The sequence below is a fragment of the Phaenicophaeus curvirostris genome, chromosome 8 (assembly GCF_032191515.1).
Source record: "Phaenicophaeus curvirostris isolate KB17595 chromosome 8, BPBGC_Pcur_1.0, whole genome shotgun sequence".
Classification (NCBI taxonomy): domain Eukaryota; kingdom Metazoa; phylum Chordata; class Aves; order Cuculiformes; family Cuculidae; genus Phaenicophaeus; species Phaenicophaeus curvirostris.
The window spans coordinates 35,147,985-35,169,738 of record NC_091399.1 but is presented as its reverse complement, the minus strand read 5'-3'; the positions used below and the strand labels follow the sequence as shown (position 1 = coordinate 35,169,738).

General features: G+C 40.6%; 1 protein-coding gene across 1 annotated transcript; it reads left to right on the top strand.

Annotated features, from left to right (window-relative positions):
- The first annotated feature begins 17,188 nt into the window (after positions 1 to 17,188).
- Positions 17,189 to 19,478, top strand: LOC138723313 (CARD- and ANK-domain containing inflammasome adapter protein-like). Its single transcript, XM_069862262.1, has one exon. The coding sequence runs from the start codon at positions 17,189 to 17,191 to the stop codon at positions 19,448 to 19,450; it is 2,262 nt and encodes a 753-aa protein (XP_069718363.1). The 3' UTR covers positions 19,451 to 19,478.
- Positions 19,479 to 21,754: the final 2,276 nt, after the last annotated feature.

Sequence of the window (21,754 nt, the reverse complement as noted above, 5' to 3'; positions counted from 1 at the left end):
GGAGTTTCTTACAAAGCAAACTTGCAGAAAGCCATTATATAATTTACCGTGAAAGCATCTGACTACTTAAACAGTTTTAGAGTGGTTTTGCACAGCAGGGCCCTCTTTTCCAATTTTGCACATTATTCTTTGCAGTACATTTTTGTTAAGGAACAATGGAACTACAAAAATCAAATTAGACATTCATCACAGTCCTTTCTGTCCTTAAATATTCTGAAACGTTAGAAACATAGTTGCAATAGGGAAGAATGGCTTTTTAAAAAAGTTAATTAAATTTTGAAAACACTGCTAATTATCTTAGTTATAGAGTAACAACAGGCACTGAGGGAAAATAAAACAAAAACCTAATCCAGAAAAATGAGTACAATGAGAAACCTATTTTCTAAATCTCATACACAACTTGTTAGGTTATGAGTGACCTGATTAATCCAAATCTCTGTAAAATACCTAGAAACTAACTCTGCAAACAAAAGTGGAGGAAGAATATTCCTTTTCCTCAGTCTCACAAGTATTTTGCTTTCAGCCTTGTACTTTCCAAGCAATCTTTAGGTTGATTCCTTAAACAAAAGGACAAGTGACCTGCTAGAAACTCCTCTTTGTATGAACTTCATTCCTTATTCTTTTCTGAATTAAACTTGTAAAACCTGGCAGCATAACACCAAAGATGTGGGAAACAGGACACAATTCCAGCAGATGGAGCTCAAAAGCAAACAGTCCTGGAACGAGCTGCGCGGATGCCTGCAACAGGAGCCTTTGCTCAGATGATGTAGTAGCCAAAAAAAAAATTCGATGAAGCCCACCATCATGCAAACATACTTAAAAGAAGATTATTTTTAACAACTTCCCTGAATTCTTAAAATAATCACTGCAATGAGTAGGGAGATCCTGCATTATTTTAATCATGGAATAACCACAGTTATTTCAGAGGGCACTAAGGGCTCAAAGCCGAGCATCTGTGGCTATTTTGCTGAATTCTCATCCACGATGATGAACTACTGGGCATAACTTCTAGATGTCTGCTGATAACATGCCTTATATGTCTCAGATAACAAGTCATGAAAACATGCCCGGTGCAGGCATAATGCAGTGAATGTTGCTATTCAAACCCACAGAGCTATTCCCATAGCACTTTTGCTGAAGAGACAACTTAAGATGTTTTAACTCTCCATGGAACAGGAGGTTTAAAAGCATGGCCTGGCACTACACTGGACTCTACCTCTTTCAAGCGATGCAGTTCTCAGAGCTGCTGACCTCTGTGTAACCACAAATCAAAGCACCTTGGCAACTATGAAAAGTTCATTTTAATTTGTGTCCAAAAGTAGGTTTAGAACTTTTAACAGGAGAAAAAATTGTGAGCTGCTGCACCCACCTTGCAAGCTCTGGTCATTGTTTTATTTTCACCTTGAGAAGTCAAACACAGAATGTTCCTTTTTAAATGGTGCTATAACATTTTAAAGACATAGTTCAGGACTTTTTCAGTTTAACTTCTGACACCTAACTCAGTTATTTAGGTTAGAAGGCACCACAGGTACCCCTTACAGTTAAAAGAAATGCACAGACCTCTTCAGAGAGGGATCTGGTAAACTGCATTGCTAATTGGACGTGCTTATGCCTTTACAGTCTCCTTCTATTAACTTAGGAGCCTCTAGTCAGATAGGAAGGAACCAGGATGTAATGATTACCTGACGAGACTTGGGAGACGCTTCCATTTCCTAAACAGAAACATCAGTCAACCAGGTAACCAGAAACATCAGTAACCAGATGTTAATGATGAACAAATTTCCATACATTGTTTCACTCTGCTGTATCATATACACAATGTACACTCTTTTTCCCCTATACAAAAACTAAGGTATCCCCAAGCATTAACTGTTCAAAACTCCTTACAAGAAGTCATTGAAAACAAGACTTGCTATGAACCTTCCAGTGGTGTCTCAGGGCCCCAGTCAAGATAGGACTCTTATCATGTTAAATCACCACCAAGTCCCTGACCCAAATAACAGAAGGGGAGAAAAAAGAACCCAAATAACAGAAGGGGAGAAAAAAGAACCCAAATTCTCATGGCAAAATCCATCTCTGGTTTTCTTGTTTGGCTTTGCTATCATACAGATTGTCTGTTCTCTCTGCTTCCTGACTGAACCAGGTAAGTATTTCTAACAAAGTGCTTTTATGTGCAAAATGACATAAAATCTATGTAAAGCTATAAAGCCTAACTGACTTCAGGACTAATGGTACAAGAGTTTATGCTTAGTCTACAGCAAGGTTACTGACCAGTGCTAGCCCATGAAAAGTAAGGTAGCAGCACCCCTTTGTACAATTGGCCACTACATCCCTTTTCAGAGCTGTGACCAGTGAAAAAGCAGGCTGCTGCTCTCTATACAGATTAAATCTATGCTTCTAATACGTTAGCTTGGTTAGAGACTTCTGAATTTTATTTCCCACTTCCGCACTCCCAAACCCACTCAGGTTCAGTACGTTTAGGGAAGTGCCCCTGACCAAGCTTCACAGCTACTGACAGCTTTTGCTTCCAAGTAATTTTGCAAAAATAACAATAAAGTTGGCCAATTTGATTCTTTCTCAAATCATTGATGGACAGTTACCAAAAAAGTAGCACAAGTCCGAAGGATGCTGGCTATACCAGTTTTGGGAATCAGGCTACTGATAAATATCGACAAGAAAACTTATTTAAAAATCATATTGTCTTCATATGTTGGGAAACATGGATGTCAGAATTTCCAGAGCAGAAAGAAAGAAAGAAAATGAACAAGGGCAAAACATTTTGTCCCGAAAGTCATTTTTTATCAGGAATTTGCTTTGCTTCAGACCAAACTTGTAGTTTCATAAGGAAGTTAAATGGCACTAGCTTTTAAAACCTGACTGTTTCAAGCTGGTACACACAAAAAAAAGTCTTCCTTTACTGATTTTGGTATAACCTGGGCCCTCGCTGCATGACCTTCAGTGTCTTTAGCTGTGGTGTTTCGAGAAGCTCCCAATAAAGCAGTTTAGGTTTATATGCTGCGTGTGGCCTGCAGGAGCTCAACAGTTGCCCACCACTGCTCCAAGGGCTGCTGCTCCCTTCTGAGCGGTGACAGATCTGGCTCCTGGCCTCAGGGAGCTCAGCTTTGGTGTGCGTAAGCACTTTTTTCACATCAGTGCCAGCCAGAGCAGATGTCTTTTCCTTCTTCCTTTTCCTACTCTTTTCCACTCCCCTGTTTGTGCTGATAGTGCTTTTTGGAATACTTCAGGATACTTATGTTAGTCTGTACTGCTTCCCTTATTTGGTTAGCCATACAGCTATACAAACACTTGAAATGATGGTGGGCAGTAGCGGGGGTGGAACATAAATGCAGGTACAAGCAGTAGGGATGTAGCATCTTCAGAAAGAAATGCTCACCAGCAATCTTCAAATGACAAGAGATTGAGTCAGAACTCTTAAATTCATTCTTCCCAATTGAAATTACATTGCAAAAATGCCCAGGCAGATTTTGCACCAGTTTTACCAACTTAATTTGAATTCACACTTTTGGTTAAACAACCTCAACTTCCCATATGGACAAACCTATAAAATGTGGTTTGACTTTCATAGTGAAGTCTTTTCATGCACCCAATTAACTTGAACAAGAACTATGAGTCCTTACTATACCTGCTTATGGAGCTGTTTTTGTTAGATGACTAACCATGCATATGTATTTAAAACTGTTTAAGAAGGCAGTGAGGTTATTATTCAAAGTCTCATAAACAGAATTTCTTGCACATGTGCCTGATATTGGCTTCCATGTCTGTTTTGAATTTACTTACAAAATACACCAGCACACCCAAAATTAGTTTTGAGCCATTTCTGCAGCCTCCTCTGTTTACGTTATCATTCTTACGAGCAGAAATTGCTTGTGTTTTTCACAGGAATTGTCAGACTGGCAACGAGAGAAGGGCTTAGGCTTTAACTTCATGTTAATTGTTGTTGCTTCCATAGTTATGTGCCCATGAGTTGAACGTGGTAACTTGGTTAACAAAATGCTCTCACTCTTGGTATCTACATCTATTTGCTACTAGCAAAGCCGGTTACATTTCCAATCAAAATCTGAAGGCAACCATGACAAAGTATAATGACAAAAGCAACAAAGCAATGAGCTCAGGGAAGGAAAGATCTTACAAAGTTATTCTTTTTCTGTTAGAAACAGCTCAGTTCCCAAATCTGTTGCAAATTAGGAATGCCAGCAGCTCAGCTGAAGAATAATACCACTGTAGTCTCTCCTGAAATTGAGTTCTAAGTGTTTTGGCAGGTCCACAGTCGACCTAAGAAGGAAAAGCTTCCTGGTGGGAATACCCTGCCCATCACAGCACAGAAGGGCAGGCCCATCAATCTGTTAAAGCATCTAATCATCTCATCCTTTCCCCACCTCTGCAGGAGGGTCTGTTTGCCTTCTACGGCAGCAGCAATGAGCTAAAGGCACAAAGAGGAAATACAGCTTGTCTCGTACAACTGTGTGGAAACAGGAACAAGCAAGACTAGCAATTATCATCCCAAACGCAGATTCCTTGGTGTTTCTGGGGTTCAGCTGATATCACATCAGACAACAGCACAATAAGTAACAAATTTGAGTTTAGATTCTATCTACAGCTTTAGATGAGGAGCTACTTCATAGTGCCACACGTGGTTTTCCATAACTGCTGGTTGTGTGAAGCACAAGGGAGATCTACAGTGCAGAAGTGCTGAACTTAAATCTCCTTTTCCCGGGCAGTCCAAGTCTTGGCTTAAAAAACAAAACAGAAAAGCCCCAAACCAAAGAACTATTTCTTGGCCTAAATCCTCTCTCTGGTATGGATCTTCAGAATAATACTGACTTCACAGAGATCTACACTCTGATTTAAATGACTCTGTGACTCCATGAGTCTAGGAGTTTTAAAAGTGAAGTTTTATAAATATATGCTGAAAACAGAGTCTCTGTGTAGCCAATAAAAATTATCACTTTGGCCTATGCCACCAAAACCATTTATAACGATGAAGCTCCAAAAATATATGGAAGACTCTTAAAATTCATAGCAAGAGTCAGAATAAAATAAGAGCTCTCAAATACTGAGAATTTTAATGGCTTTCTATTTCCTTTATTGTCATCTATCAGTATCTGCATAACCTAAAGCCTCTCACCTATGAACAATGATATATTAAAATGTATTTTGATTCATTTATTAAACTATATTAAAATATATTTAAACATTGCTGTATTTTGATCTAAAGCTGGAGTACTCTAATTCACATTATTCTTTATCTCCTAATATATGCTTGCCATGCCTAACATCACAAGCCTCACCCTCATCTTGAATCTAGCTATTACTTAATACTTTATGCTCTGAGATTCCTTCCTTAAGTCTGAAACCTTAATTTAAGCCAGCTGCTCCACAATAACTCAACATGTGTGGGATTTTCCCACTAAACCAAAATTATAACTAGGACTCTTTTTTTAAAGGGATATAATATCTGTTGTGAGATGGCTTCTTTGAAATAAAGACAAATAAACTATCAGAGTTTCACATAATGTGAAAATGATCCTGTGCCACATAGCTCTGCATGTTACTTTGGTGCCTTGACCATGTTATGGTTTAACTTACCAAGTTATGCTGGCTTTTTTAGCTTTCCATTTTCACTGAAATATACAGTTTGTTTGATGCTAATAATTAATACATGAATATTAATACATTTGCCCTCTCAGCACCGTGGTACGAGTCTGTTCTTTACTGCTGACACTGAAGTTCCTGCTCAGTTAACCCTCCTCTGAGTGCAGTGCTTGTCTCCACAGAACCTGAGCTGCACCTGAAGTGCTGCCTGTGGTAACCACCTATTTTGTCTCGCTTTTATCCAGGACAGTATGTATCCCAGAACAGAGAGTGAACGTAAGCTGATACACCTAGCCTAAAATCTTACCTCTGACTATTTCTTATTACAGCGCTTGACAGCCACGGCCACCTTTCCAACGCCAGCTGGAAAGAGGACAGGCGACAGGTCTCTGTCCCCTCCAGAAGGTCACAGGCTGATGGCACTGCCCTGTGCCAGCACACTGCACTGTGGATCGGCTAGACCAGATCCACTCATCCCAGCCTACGGCCTTGGTTCTGGGTGCAGTAGAGGCAGAAGGGTGGGAAGTGGGTTAACCAGCATAACTGCATACACAGCAAAGCCTGGGTGTCAAACCTCCCTGTTTCTGTGAAAATTAGTGTGGGGTTTTGGGGTTTTTTGCACCAAATATTTTAAAATACTGATACTGTGCATAGCATTTTATGCAATAGACCGGTATGAGAATTAATTATATAAATGTAAGAAATTCTACATCCTGCTGTTAGTTGCACTTGGTTCCCTTATATCCAATATAATATTCTAAGCCAATATTTTTTATTGGAACTAATTTTCTTCTGAATAGCATACACTGAAGACGTCTGGTGTTCACAGGGGAGGGTGTATATGTGTACGTATGTATCTACAGAATCCTACTAGTATATTATTAAAATACAGACAATTTTAGCATTGAAATACATAGGTTTTCAATACCATTTCAATCACAAGAAAATGGGAAATGGGCTCTAGGAAAAAAGCACCATTACACCAGAGACAATGGCATGTTAAGGGTTAAAAACCAACGCAGAATTTGAGAGTAACAGAATGTTTTCCTACGAACTTCTTGTACAGCATGGTCTAGGGGAAGGTCCAACTTCAGTGCTGGATGTTCACACAGGATTTCCTATGACTAATCCTGTCAGCATTCAAAACTTTTAATTTGAACTGTGGGCGTTATACATAGATAGGAAATTTATCATTTAAAATTTCTTATTCGAAAATGAATGGAAATTACTCTGATTTTCAGATTCATTTGCTCTACGTGGAATGATAGCATAAAATAAGGAAGTCGCTAAGTGCCATATGCTAGGATTGCCTGCCAAGCTTTTACAGAAGTCTTTTATATCTGGATAGGATTCACAGGAAGCTTGTACAGGAAGGCCTTTTCCTTCCTTATTTTTGAAAAGCTTTGTTGGATGGAAATTATGCCAGTGAGTAAAAGAGGGGAAGGGGGAACAAACTACCATCCTGGTGGTTTGGGTGCCAATCCATGCAAAACTGAAAGTCACATCTAAATAACATTACTGTAAACTGTTGTAAAATAGACTAACAAAAAAAAAGCCTACAAAGCACAAAAAATACTCTAATAGTTTTTGATTTAAAAGATTCCAAAAGCAAGTAATACAGGCACCAAACCAAAACAGTATGGGAAGTGGAAATCTGAGATACAGTCTGCTACAGGTAAGCTAAATTTGCCAATATTTCTAGCAACCATGCTATGGCCATGTGAGTTTGCTCTGAATTCTATTCCAAGCTGTCACTGCTTCAGATAAATTTTAAACAGTGATATTCCATTTAATTAATCACGAAGGTACTAATATAGCTTGAGCCACCACTACAATATCCCTTCTTTCATTTTTTGGTGTCATGTTGATCCCATTTTCCCAATATCTGTATTAATTTTTAATTGAAACGAAGTTTTCCCGATGTCTTACATCACAAGAGAAAAAGGAAGTTGATTCTCTACCTCATCTCTACTTACTGTAGCTATTTCACCAGGTAAGTACTTGTTAAAAATCACTATTCCTTCTTTAATCTGAGCCTTCTAAAATCCCTAGTGGGCATATTACTCTTCTGTGTACTATTATGCTATCTGTATTGAGCTGAAGAGTTTGCTTCACTGGGAACCATAACAGCAGAAAATATGTGTAGAGGTAGACTAAAATGTGTTTAGATGCCTCTTCAGCATCTTCCACATCACTTGGCAGGAGTCCCAGAAGCCTCAGAGAACACAATTTAACCCTGAGTCTTGTAATCCCAGAACTGCCATTTAAGCAAGGGGACGCACGCATGACATGACCTTACAAAGTTTCTCAAGCAGAGAATGCTTCTACTGCACCGTAAAGGAGATCAAAGTTGTACACGAGTGGGTTGATAATAGACAAATAGTGAAAGAGGAGAGGCATGAGGTAGTGATATCCAAAGGATGAAGAGGAAAGTAGTGCAGAGAACAACAGACAACATCAAAAGCATTAGAAAGACAGACAGATGAGCTCCCAGCTCTTGTAAAGACTGCTGGTGGAGGTGTGCAATTCTCTCCAGCAGGACATCAGAACCGAATATTCAGAGTATGATAGCTACTACTAAAAAAAAAGTATGCTGGTATAATGAGTCAAGCCTGCGCTTTGTCCACAGACTAGCTACAGCACAGGTAGCAACAATATCTGCTGTGAAAAAAGGCACTCGCAGGGGAAAGAAAACCTATGGCGATGCGTTTTCATCGCTCCTGCGACCAAAGCTAGTTGTTTTTTTAAAAAAAAAAAAAAAATCCTCTATGCAGCAAACATTTCTCTCCTCACAGTGCAGACTACAGGAGGAAGGAACAAAAGAATTAGTTCCAGGACTGCGAATAGAGAAGTCTGAAATGAAAGCTCCGGTTCAGATGAGCCTGCACATGATTTGCAAAGCGATGGAAACTGAGGGGGCAGCTAGGTCATGGCTTTCCCCTGCTGCATGAATCACTCTTTGAATGGAAATTTGAGTAGGAAGACATAATGGCTTGGGAACAAAGAGAGCTGCTGGAATATCACAGGTGCAGCTGAACGGAGAAGGATGTTTTTGGGATATGCCAAGGAAAGCAAACACCATGAATCTGGAGGAGTTGTCAGGACTTTGTGATTTAGGGAGCTATCCAAATCAACAAGGGCATTTTTCACGGAGCCAAACAGACAGGAGAATAGCTGAGGTCCTGATTCAGTGTTCCAAGTAATCAATTCTTTACTGCTAAAGCATAATTCAGAATAAGACAGGAGGTGCTGATGTCCTACTGAAGTTTCTGGGAGTCAAACTTACACTCTGTTGAGATACACCTCTATTGTTAGATGTTTAGTTACATACTGTGCTGAATTGGAACTGAAGCGAGGTGCAGGAATCCAGATCCTGACATACAGGAAGACACATACGTTCTGGGGGAACTGAAGTGGTTGTTCGAAGCCAGAGGGTTCAAACAGAAACCAGGGGAAGCTGTCAGTACTGGAAGAGAAGATAACATGAAAGAATCAACTCAGCTCTGCATGCCTCAGAAAACCCTCTGGCAATGAGAAATACTGTAAAACTGAACAAAAAGTAGTCACCAAGTTACAGAATTGTGAACACACAAAAACTTTGACAAGAAAGAAACACATGCCTATGATTTTCTAGCATTGTTATACTAGGAAAGTTAGATTTCATTTTCATGTACAACAAACATAAGCTGAATGCCAGCAAAAATAAAAATCCAAGATGATTTTAACTAGTTGATTAGGATGGAGTATAAATGAGTGATAATAAAGGTAATCAGTAAAACAAAAAATTAACACTTCCATATTTTTTCCAGAACAATGAAGAACAAAATACTAGGTTTTTTTTTAAAAATGGGGTTAGAAGCAAGCCACTTGAGTCATTTGAATTGTCTAAAGGCTAGGGAGGTGCTATAGGTAGGGAGACCTTGACAGTGAAGGAGTATGGTCATAGGTACTTGAGCAGTGAGACAAGTAGAATTTAAACGCAAGTTATATTTTAGTCATTTAATATGAAATAACCAAACCAAACCCAACTTATTTCTTCTCTGAATATAACATTTTAGGCAAAGAAAAAGTAATGAAGACAAGCTAAATCAGCGCTGCCAGGCAATCTTTCTTAATCCTGACTTGCCTTGCTTTTCCCTACTGCAGTGAACAAAGTTATCGAAAAACCAAGAAGCAAAGCAGTAATGCAGGAAATACAGTTGCTCAAGGGTCACAAATAAGCTTGCAGATAATTTTTTTAAATGGTGCTAATTATTATCAGCCTTCTGTAAAACTATGGTGATGAGTAAAAACCTAAAGGACTCGCACTCTAACAGCCACAGTCCCAAGCTCAGAGAGGAAGGACTGCAGGAACCATTCTCAAGGTAAACAGACAAATAAGAAATAAAGTTAGAATGTTATGGGGAAAAAAAGTAAAGCTTGTAGAGGCCAGAAGTGACACCTGGGGAGAAGGCAACAGATGCAGGGAATATTGTCCACTGTATTACAAGAAGTATATCAGGAAGACCAATTAGACTCAGTCCGGCCCAACTGTTTTATTTGCCCTTAATAGGTTTAAAGAGGCAACTAACTGAACCCTTATTCGTTCCTGTCTGCTTTCCCACTTGCAAGACTACAGTATCTTTTTGCTGCTGATGGTAAGCAAAAAGATGGCGGTAAGCTTTAGAAACTAAAACTTAACTCAGACATACCGCTTTTCTTTAGACTCATTATAACATTTTTTTTCTTACCAGAACAAAAAATATTGATATTGTTTTCCATACTGAATTGAAATAAGTTCTATATTTCTTCAAGTTCAGAAAAAAAACCCAGCTGTGAGATCAAAATAAATGGATTTGAAAAATCTTTTGGCATAATAAATAAGATTTATATACATTTTACTGTAACTGAATTCCTCAGGGAGGGCAAAATTTCAAAGTGTGTGTTTGTAGACTTCATTAGCAGGACATTGTTCAGGTTAATGTCTGTGCTGTGTCTGATGCTTGACATCTAACTGTAATGACTTAATAAATAACAGCAATTAAAACTGGTTTATGATGTGGCAAAATATTATTTCCTTTCAAAGCCACATTAGTCTCTATTCATATCTACAGTGTTTTATAATCAGTGAGACCTGATTCTGCTTGTGTAAATTCAGGATAGTTTCTCACAAATTACTCTACATCTACAAAGCAAATTTGGCCAAAAGGCTTCTGTGGGAGATGTAGTGGCACCACCGCATTCACCTTCTGGGAGTAATGCTTGTTGTCGGGCTCAGGGGACGAAACCAGGATCTTGGACTTAAACAGTTACAGTTAGATTCTATAAAGCATTTCCTTCTGTAAGATTTCACTGAGAGAATGTATGTCCCTGACTCAAAACCACAAGGGCTTGTTTGGTTTAAAATGGAAAAAAAAGTCTGCCCTTTTTGAAGAGAAACCCTGGCCCTCTCTTTATTTGCTTTTGCTGCTCCTCAAAGCTCCTCAGCATTCAGTAACTTAATACTTTGACATCATTTACATTTTATGCTATTGATATAGAGGATAGCATTTTGCTGTGGCTGCTTTCTATTAGCACTGGTCAGAAAGGACACGTTTAAACTTCTAAAATTATAATTATTATAAAAATCATGACACCAATACAACTTTAAACCAATAAATTGGAAAATGGTATCTCCTCATTAGTAAAATCAGTACTAGTGTCCATACAGGCAAATAAGTTCCTAAATTTAAATGAAGCATGTGACAATAAAGACTTCTGGGGAGTGAACAGGTACAGAAACAAATGACTAGAAATACTCATCACTTAGACCCCCAAATTTTCTTTTTTATTTTGCACTACGAAATTTGCAATAACTAAATATATATTTCACCGTACCATTATTAACATTTTCAAAACAAATTTTTATTTTGGTTCTGAAACAAGAACTTTGCTTTTCCTAAGCTCTGTGAAGCCAAATAAGAAAGGGTTTTTCCCTTCCATCTCCACTATGTTACTTCTCAGAAAACTACCTGGCAGGTAATTCCATGACGAATTTTAGGAATGTACTTAAATCTAGTTAATCAAAAACCTGAATGGCAAAAAATAGTTTCTAAGTAGTTTGGTCACTCTTTTTAAACTCCACTGATACATACCCAGTAAACTGAAAAGTAATCCTCACTTTGGCTGTTATGTATTATGTGCATTAAGCCTCGTTCCTACTGTTCAGTCCAGCTAGACAGCCGGCTTTATCAGCATTTACAGCCATCAGCAACACTTTGCAGATGTGTATTATCCATTTATAGTTACCTCAGCTTGAGAATGTCACAAAGTGCATGCTAATCTTTGTGAAAAAAGAACAGTTTCTACAGTACGGGTGGAGCACTTAACATGATCTTCATTTGTTTAGACTTAAGGAAATAGTACTATAGTGTTGGGACAACATTGTGACTTGTATTAGAAATAGAGCAGAACACTCGAATTATTGTATCAGCTGTTGTATTATTACTTAGTATTTTGAAAGCACTGATGAATAGTGGACAAAGTGGGAAAACTGTGCCCTTGTGAGTACCCCTTTCGAGCCCAGGACGTGGCAGGGGACTCTGCAGGGTGGTGATGTCCTGCCAACGCGTGGGTTGCAGAGAGCCCCGGGTGCTCGTCGGGGATGCAAACCATGAGACTGGACAAGGCAGCTGTTCCCTTCTTCCAGCAGGCACCACTCGGGCGTGATGACATGTGTGTTCTGAGTGTGCCAGTACCACTCAGGGACAGCACGACTCTAGGGAACACCACAACTTTAAATGCCAGGGAGGCCCCGAGCCTCCTCTCTACAAAAATATGACTAACACAAGATCACTCAGTGCCAAATCTTCCCTTTTGACTTGCCTAATTTACTGCAATCAAACTGCAGGCAAAACTAAGCTCTACATTTTGTCTCTCCAGACATTCTGACTAGTCAGCTTCTCTTCCAGTGTTATAATAAGTCAAGTACACTCTAATCAGCCTCATGAACATGTCTAACACTGCTGTTCCTCCATCCAGGCTGTACCTAAACGTAGTCCAACCAGCCAGGGCATACTTCAGTTTCTGGTTATCCAAAATCAAGCTTTATTCCTGAGCCATGTTTATGGATGAGAATGCCTTGATTAACCAGACGTATTTCTCCATCCCTTGTGATGCTTGGATTAATGATGTTGGCTTTACTATCTCTTACAGAGTACTTACTCTGGACTTGGGGGTACTGGCTGATGAGAAGATTGACATGAGCCAGCAATGTGCACTTGCAGCCTAGAAGACCAACTATGTCCTGGGCTGCTTCAAAAGAAGTGTGGCCAGCACGGTGAGGAAGGTGATTCTGCCCCTCTACTCTGCCCTTGTGAGACCTCATCTGGAGTATTGTGCCCAGTCCTGGAATCCTCAACATAAGAAGGATATGGAACTGTTGGAACAAGTCCAGAGAAGGGCTACAAGGATGTCCAAAGGGCTGGTGCACCTCCCGTATGAGGACAGGCTGAGAGAGTTGGGGTTGTTCAGCCTGGAGAACAGAAGGTTCCAAGCAGACCTTATAGTGACCTTCCAGTACCTGAAGGGGTTACAAGAAAGCTGGGGAGGGACTGTTCACAAAGGCTTGGAGTGACAGGACAAGGGGCAATGGTATAAACTGGAGAGGGGCAGATTTAGACTAGACATAAGGAAGAATTTCTTCACGATGAGGGTGGTGAGGCCCTGGCACAGGTTGCCCAGGGAAGCTGTGGCTGCCCCATCCCTGGAGGGGCTCCAGGCCAGGTTGGATGGGCCTCAGGCAGCCTGGGCTGGTGGGAGGTGTCCCGGCCCATGGCAGGGGGCTGGAACTAGATGAACTTAAAGGTCCCTTCCAACCCAAACTATTCTACGATTCTGTGATTCTATGATTCTCTGCAGCGAGGTATATTCCAAATAAACAGCTGCATGACTGCAGACAATCGTCTCAAATGGAATTACAGGTCGGGGAGCACAAAGTACCCCGGTTAGAGCAGCCGCGCTGCCGGCTCTCCACGGTTCGACCGGAGGCTGCCCCGAGCCCCTCAGGCTCCAGCGGGGAGAGGGCGACCCCTACCGGCCCCCCCCGGGCTCCAGCCCCTTTCATCTCGGGGAAATTAAACCAGGGGGGCAATTAAACGTGTGCTCGGTGATGACATAACACCACGGAATAAGCCAGAAAACACGGGCACGCGTTAATTTAATAAATGCATGCTCATCTCTGAGGAGGTAGAAAACAATACTTCAAAGGACAACGACTTCAAAGCTCTCTGTAACTTCAAAGCACGGCACCAACGTTAATAAACGTGTAGGACATGTCTGAGAGGTAGGGAAAAATTTCCTTTCCTAATGCTTGTGTAAACAGGGCACGGAGATTAAGTGATGTGCCCAAGGTCACAAATTAGCAGCAAAACCGGGGCTGCCTGTCAGAAGGGCTGTCGCTGGCCTCAGTGCCCTCGCTGGGACCAGCCTGGCTGAGCCACAACCTGGTGTTCAGCAGCACCCAAAACAGAGATCTGCCCCATCAACAGCACCACCTGACCTTTTTAGGGCCTGCTCTAAACTCTACCACGTTCTTTTCAGCAGATATCCTCCTGCAAAGCCCGTGCCGAGTATGCACAGACCTATCTGAATCAGGGAAGGTTATGTCTACACAGTGTCTGACTTCTGCTTTCAACAGTGCTCTCATATGTGATCCACCTGAAGACTTCCAGTATTTCGATGTCAAGACAATCTCCTCGCTGCCGGCTTCTCGACAACACACTGCATTAAAGTAAAACCACATACCCACAGCATGAAGTTTCTCTGATGATAAAATTGAAGCCGAACCTGCACCAGCACCAACTGGAATTTTTTCTTACATCTGTCTAGAGTAAAACGTAAAATTTCTCCAATGCGTATAACATAATGCCTTCTGTGTACTCATACTGCTGAACACAAAGACCCTTACGTGTTACGTGACAAAAAAGACAGAAGCAAACCCCATTATTTTATTCTGAAAAGAACGCAATAAAGAATTGTCCTTGGATACACGGAGCTAAAGGAGCCAGCAGAAATAAAAGTGGCGTGCGATGCAATTGGCAGGAAAAAAAAAAACACCTTATGCCCCTCAGACAATAAATAAATGTAAAGTTAACAAAAGATTTGCCTTTCCCTCCCTTTACCTTATTTCACTTAGATCTTTAGTAAGACTAAATTCTACCATTCTCATTTTTAATGAAGAGCTTCCTGGCGATCCCACATGTTTGCAGTCTCAGGCGCTTGATTAAAAGAGAAGAGTTGTGGAATCTTAATATTTTTCCTTTCTCCGAAATAGTTGTATGTCAAATAAATTGAGTTTAAAAGATGCAAACAGAAAGCACGCTTCAAATAGCCAATTTTGAATCTCTTCTCAACTGTTTGGGTTTTTAATCTTTCTGTGAAGTCATTGTTGGAACAAAGGCCTAATTCTAAAAGTAGTTAAAATACTAATTAAAAAATAAAAGCTTTTAAAACATAACTTCTAAAAATTAATTCATGCAACAAGCTTCCAAGATTTTCTTGTCCAATGTGATCCTTATCTTAAAACAGCATTTCCTCATAAGGCACAGACTTATAATGAAGAACTTTCTTAAAAAATACATAATTATATTTGGAAGACTGTGATTTGCATCTAGTAAGAAGTAATTTGCTGTATGTTATTTTCCCCATGTAAAGCCCCACAGTGGCTGTGAGAGATGCTGCCCGTATATGTTGTTCAAACGTTCCTCCTGAAGGCCAGTCAGGAGTACTGCACCCTTGCATGGCAACCCTTTACCAGGACAGTTTCTGTATTCTGAAATCTAGGAAATTGTCACCATACTAAGAAACTCGTAAAGAATACTACAATTTGTCATTTTAAATTTTTCACGAGTTCCAAAATCCCTTGTGCTGTCTAGATAGACAATACTTCTCAGTAAGCTTGCAACGTTTTCCACTAACAGAACTCAAACCTTCTCTGTGAAGGCAGTCAAGAATGGCTATTGCTGTTTAACAGGGAACAAAAATAACAATGACCTAAAGATCCCATTTCACCCAGCTTTTAGTAAGGATTATTAATTTACTCAAGACACAGATCACTCTCCAGTCCTTTGCTAAGTGAAATCTGAAGACTACACAATATGCAGATCACAGACCGAGATATTAGGAGATTTGGAAACATAGTTTAGACCTCCTGACTACCTACAATAAACCATAGTTTTCAATGCTATGCATTAACAGTCATTAATTAAATGACAAAGGTTTTGCTGTTCTGCTGTTCTTGGTGTAGTGCCCTTCTTTGCATTTCAGAGGAGTTATTGGGCTCTTAAATTGGCTGTCAAATTTGCTGACTTGGTAACTGGCTGGCTTTCAAAATACGTATTAAAAATTGCCTTTCCCAGCTATTTCTTCAATAAATATTTTTAATAGAGTAAGCATTGTGATCTTACTTATAAAACTAAAGTCAACAGAAAAATATTAAAAATTCTATTGGTCACATTGTCGTACTCTTAAAGAAAACACAGGCAAAGGCAGCACCCAGCAGAAAGGGCACTGAACTAAGAAGCAGGTGGCAAAATTTCCCATTTGCTTAAATAAGGTCAAGCTTTCAGCTTTTCAGCTCATTTTACGTCTAGCTCTTAAAGAACGCTGTAATCTCAATTTCTCTCTCAAATGGATTTAAAATGTGCAGATGATTATTATTTTATTTCCTTCTCTCCATAAGGAATTTTAAGAGCAATAAGTTAAATTAATTACAGCTCGATTCAAAGGGCCTACACCCGTATTGAAGACCATGCATATTCACAGATGAGAAGCTCTATTTAATTATACTTCAAATGTTGCACATTGAATCACATGCCTTGATCTGCCTCATGTAAAAGAATTAAGTTCCAGACAGACTCCAGGTTGCAGCAGGAATGACAGGCTAAATAGCCTTTAAGTTAAATATACCTCATGGACTGAAGTTGTAGCTTATATTAGAAAGGCTGGAGCACTTTTTATAGCTAGCACCTTACACAGGTTTTTTTTATCTTGGTCTTTATGTTTTTTTTTCATTACATTATAGGGCTTTCACCTACGTAGCTGGCAATGTGTACTCTTTCATTTAAGATCATACAAGGTATGTAATCACGGCAACAGTAACTATGCTGTGGATTTTCTTTTGTCATGTTTATAGTAGACCAGTCATTGAGGCACATACAAACAACAGCCTGGCCAGAGGAACAGAGGAACACAATAAACATCTTCTATTCAAATATCAGATCCGCGAAAGCTTTTTTCTCCAAATTATGCATAAAAAATCTGGAAGTCTTCCAAGTGGAATATCTTTACACATCACAGACTTTTTGTTTTGTTATTAAACTTCACTTGTCGCTAAGGAAGAACATGGGAGATCAAAAGGACTTCTAACAACTAGAAAACCAAAGGTGAGGGAATTTTGACTTCTTTCTCATTCTTCAAAGATTTATCACTGAAATACAATGGCTGCTGGTTCATAATTTTATGAAAAAAAATGTGCGAAATGATGTGATCCTTCTTTGCAATTTTATATTTAACTTCAAACAACAGTTGAATTCACTTTTTGATTATCAACATCATCATGCATTCAACCAGCCTGTTTACAAATCCTTACGCAATTGAAGTCCTCAGGACTAAAAAAGAAGAACTAGTAGAAGGCATAAACAACCCAGACCATCTGCTGAACTGGCTGATAGACAATGGTATTTTTACCCCAGAAAAAAAGATGGTCATGAGCTTCTACAGGACACGAACTGAAAAGAACTCTCGCGTTTTAGACTTACTAATGTCTCAAGGTGAACGAGCTTGCAGGCTCTTTTTTTATCCATGTTTAAAGCAAGTGGAGCCAAAACTTTACAGCAAGATAAGAAAACACGTCAGTGAAGTAAACAAAAGCATTGGAGATGCTAGAAGACAATTGGTAGGATATTTACTCGAAAAAGATAAGGTTTCATTTGAAAACAGCAGTGAACGGCACTGGCGAAAAAAAAGCAGTCCTAGAAGAAAAAAGCAAGAACAGGCTATTAAGAAGAAAAGAAAAGAAACTCAACTTTCACAAGCAGCAAAACCTAGAGAAGATCTTTCTGATGTTGGCATCTTTGATGCAGTGGCTAAAGGCCATCTGTCCGAGTTAGAGAAAACATTGAAAGATCATGATATTAATGCACTAAATCCTTCAAGTGAAACACTTATGCACGTGGCGGCTGCTAATGGACATACAGAGATGATGGAATATTTGATCAGCAGAGGTGCTAAGCTAGATGTGATGGACAAGGAAGGAAGAACACCACTGCACAGGGCTGCTAAGAAAGGCCATGGTGATGCGGTGAAAGTGCTTCTCCGATGTGGTGCTTATATGTACAGTTTGGATATGGAAGGCAAGACACCACTTCATTTGGCTGCACAGAATAACCACAGTCACATACTAAAGATGCTCGTGAAAGAAGAAGCAAGAAACTATAGGAACCAGCACAACTTCTTGCACATGGCAGCTCTTAAAGATGAGAGCTGTCTGGCAAAAATGCTTTTGAAGGCTGGTGCCTCTGTTGATGGAAAGGATAAAAGAGGACAGACTGCTCTCAGTTATGCTGTTTCTCAGGGGGCTGAAAATACAGCAAAAGTATTGCTAAAGGCCGGAGCCAGTGTTGATTCCAAGATGGCTGAAAGAGCCTTCAACAGCAACCACCCATCCATCTTCAATATACTACTAGAATATTCTAAAGATTTGTCACCTGACATAAAGGAGTCAGCTCTTTTTAGAGCTGTACAGAAAAATCTGCACAGTATTGTAGCAGCTTTAATTGACAGAGGTACAGACATAAATGGCTACAACGAAATACAGTACACTCCTTTACTCCTGGCATGTGAAACAAGCAAGTCTGAATCAGCAGAAGTTCTAATTGAAAAGGGAGCAGACTTCCGAATAAGGACTCCCACTTCAGACACAGCTTTGCATTTGGCAGTTCAAGCTGGGGCTGCTTCCATTGCAAACCTGCTTCTGCAAAAAGGGATGGAAACTAACCTTGTGAACCAAGCCAATGAAACCCCACTCCATGTTGCTGCCCTTCATAACAAAGGAGCATTAGTTGGCCTTTTAGTTAATGCTGGGGCCAAGATCAATGCTGTCACTAAAGATTTTCTTACTCCTCTGCATATTGCAAGTCAAAGAGGCAACACTGATGCTGCACAACAGCTGTTGCACCACAAAGCCAATGTTAACGTTAAGGATAAGCAGTCAAAATCACCTTTACATTTTGCTGCTGAACGGGGAGACAAAACAATGGTAGAGATGCTTCTTAATGCTAATGCTGACCCCAACGCACAAGACAAGGAGAAAAAGACCCCCATGCACGCTGCAGCTGTAAGAGGACATCTTAGTGTTGTGAAAGCTCTGTTAGCTAAAAAAGGAAGATTTGGAGCTAAGGACATGGATGGATGCACTCCAATGCACTATGCAGCCATCAAGGGAAACACAGAGATTGTAAAACTCCTTCTGGCATCAGGGAACAATAAAAACATTGATGACAGAAATGTTTGGAGAAAGACCGCACTGCATATTGCAGCAGAATATGGACACAGCGACTTGATAAATCTACTACTGAGCTACAGGGCAGCCGTTAATGCCCTAGACAGCAGCAAGAATACTCCATTGCATTGTGCGTGCAAGGCTGGCCATTTCAGTGCTGTAAATGCCCTCATAAACTGGTCACAAGGAGAAAAAGCAAATTTACTAGCCACTAATAGTCTCAAAAAGAGCCCATTACAAGTAGCGGAGTTTAATAAAACAGAAAACCAGGCTCAAATTGTAACACTTTTGAAAAAGAAAATGTTAATAACAAAATGAAGATGTAAAGCAAAAACTTCTAAATTTAAATGCATAATTCTCTTTTAATATAATTTAAATAGTTCCGTTGCCTAGTATGACTGAGAATTGTGTTAGGGCAGGCAGAATAAGTTAGAAATCAAAGGTGGCCATGGAAAAAAAGGATCTTAAAGACACTGTTAAACTTCTAAGTATTGATTAGTCTTCTGCTTCTCTCACGAAACTCATAGTTGGAACCTACTTAAAAAGTACCTGTCTTAAACGCATGGAGTACGACCTCCTCCTCTAGTATAAATCAAGACTTTAGAAAAAACAACAAATTGTCATATATCTGTGAACATTAGCCTGGATGGCTAGCTTAGTTAATCATTTCTTGGTAAAATCACATTTTTAAGAAGCCATCTCTTATGAATAAGGAGACATTTGTATCCTCAAGGTTACAGAGCACAGAGATGTTGGAATATGTGCCCCTGGTTTGGCTTATCCCCGCCAGTCCAGCCATGTATGCTTGCCCAATGCTGCACACGTGAGCTGAGCCAACTTATTTCACAGCTGTAGCTGACCGTGGGGATGAGCAGGGCAGCAAACAGCCGAGCAGCAGTGGCTCTCCGGAGGGCAATGTGGTATTAGCTTGGTTTATGCCCACTGCTGTACTGCTTTCTGAGCTAACTGGAGATTAGAAGGAATCTCCCTGCAAAGGTATGTGTGTGGGGTTGCTCTAGTCTAGGTTCACTAGACTCGTTCCCCATGCTAACAAATCCTATCAAGTGGTTTGGCATAAACCAACCAGAGGCATAGTGTGTGCCCCAGACCTTGCTGTTTTCAGGGCACCATTAGTTGCTACACTAACCTTTGGTGTTGGGCTGTGCTCTCTTTGGGAATTCCTGCTCCTGTGACGTGGCATTGACGTAACCTAGGACTGTAAAAACTATTTTTCTTTCTACCTTTCACGATTTGTCTAGATTTTGCATTTTTAGGTAGAGATAATGAAAACTATCATATTTGCCGTTTATCAATTTCACTTTCAAATCAATTCTGGCACAACAATGAAATGTTCAGAATAAAAAGTTTGCAAGAGATTATTGGTTCAAAATATTTGTACTGTCATCTCTTAAACCAGAAACACTTACTTGGGCCAACAGAAGGCTCTCTGTAGTCATTTTTTATATAACGATCCATCACAGTTCTTTGCGTCCATACACAGTCAGAAACCCTGTTACCATGAGGAACAAATACATCATGTGAAAAGAAACGCAGATTTCTTTTGGATGAAAATGCAACACCCCCCCCCCCCCCATTTTCCAATTAAATGGCTATAAATTGGAAGGGGAAAATATTTAGATTAGACATTAGGAAGAAATTTTTCACAATGAGGGTGGTGAGGCGCTGGCACAGGTTGCTCAGGGAAGCTGTGGCTGCCCCATCCCTGGAGGTGTTCAGGTTGGATGGAGCCTTGGGCAGCCTGGGCTGGTGGGAGGTGTCCCTGCCCATGGCAGGGGGGTTGGACCTAGATGATCTTTAAGGTCCCTTCCAACCCAAACCATTCTATAATTCTGTGATTATGAATGTACAGGAATAGAGCTGTGACTTCTATAGTCACGGCCCAACACAACCAGCACAACTCCCCTCCCGATGCTGGCAGGTCAAGGGAGGTGATTCCGCCTCTCTATTCCACTCTTGTGAGACCTTACCTGGAATGTTGTGTCCAGTTCAGGAATCTTCAGTGTAAGAAGGAGATGGAACTGTTGGAACAAGTCCAGAGGAGGCTACAAAGATGATCAGAGAGCTGAAGCACCTCCCATACAAGGACAGGCTGAGAGAGTTGGGGTCGTTCAGCCTGGAGAAGGCTCTGAGGAGACCTTATAGCGACCTTCCAGTAACTGAAGGGGCTACAAGAAAGCTGGGGAGGGACTGTTCACAAAGGCTTGTAGGGGCAAGACGAGGGGCAACAGTATAAACTGGGAAGGGGCAGATTTAGACTAGACATGAGGAAGAATTTCTTCATGCTGAGAGTGGTGAGGCCCTGGCACAGGTTGCTCAGGGAAGCTGTGGCTGCCCCATCCCTGGAGGGGCTCAAGGCCAGGTTGGATGGGCCTCAGGCAGCCTGGGCTGGTGGCAGGGTGTGGAACTGGATGATCTTTAAGGTCCCTCCCAACCCAAACTATTCTACGATTCTGTGATTATGAATGTACAGGAATAAAGTTGTGACTTTTATAGCCACGCTCCAACAAAACTCGGACATCCCACGGGATGTGCCTCCCGCCTCCCGCCTCCCGCCTCCCGCCTCCCGCCTCCCGCCTCCCGCCTCCCGCCTCCCGCCTCCCG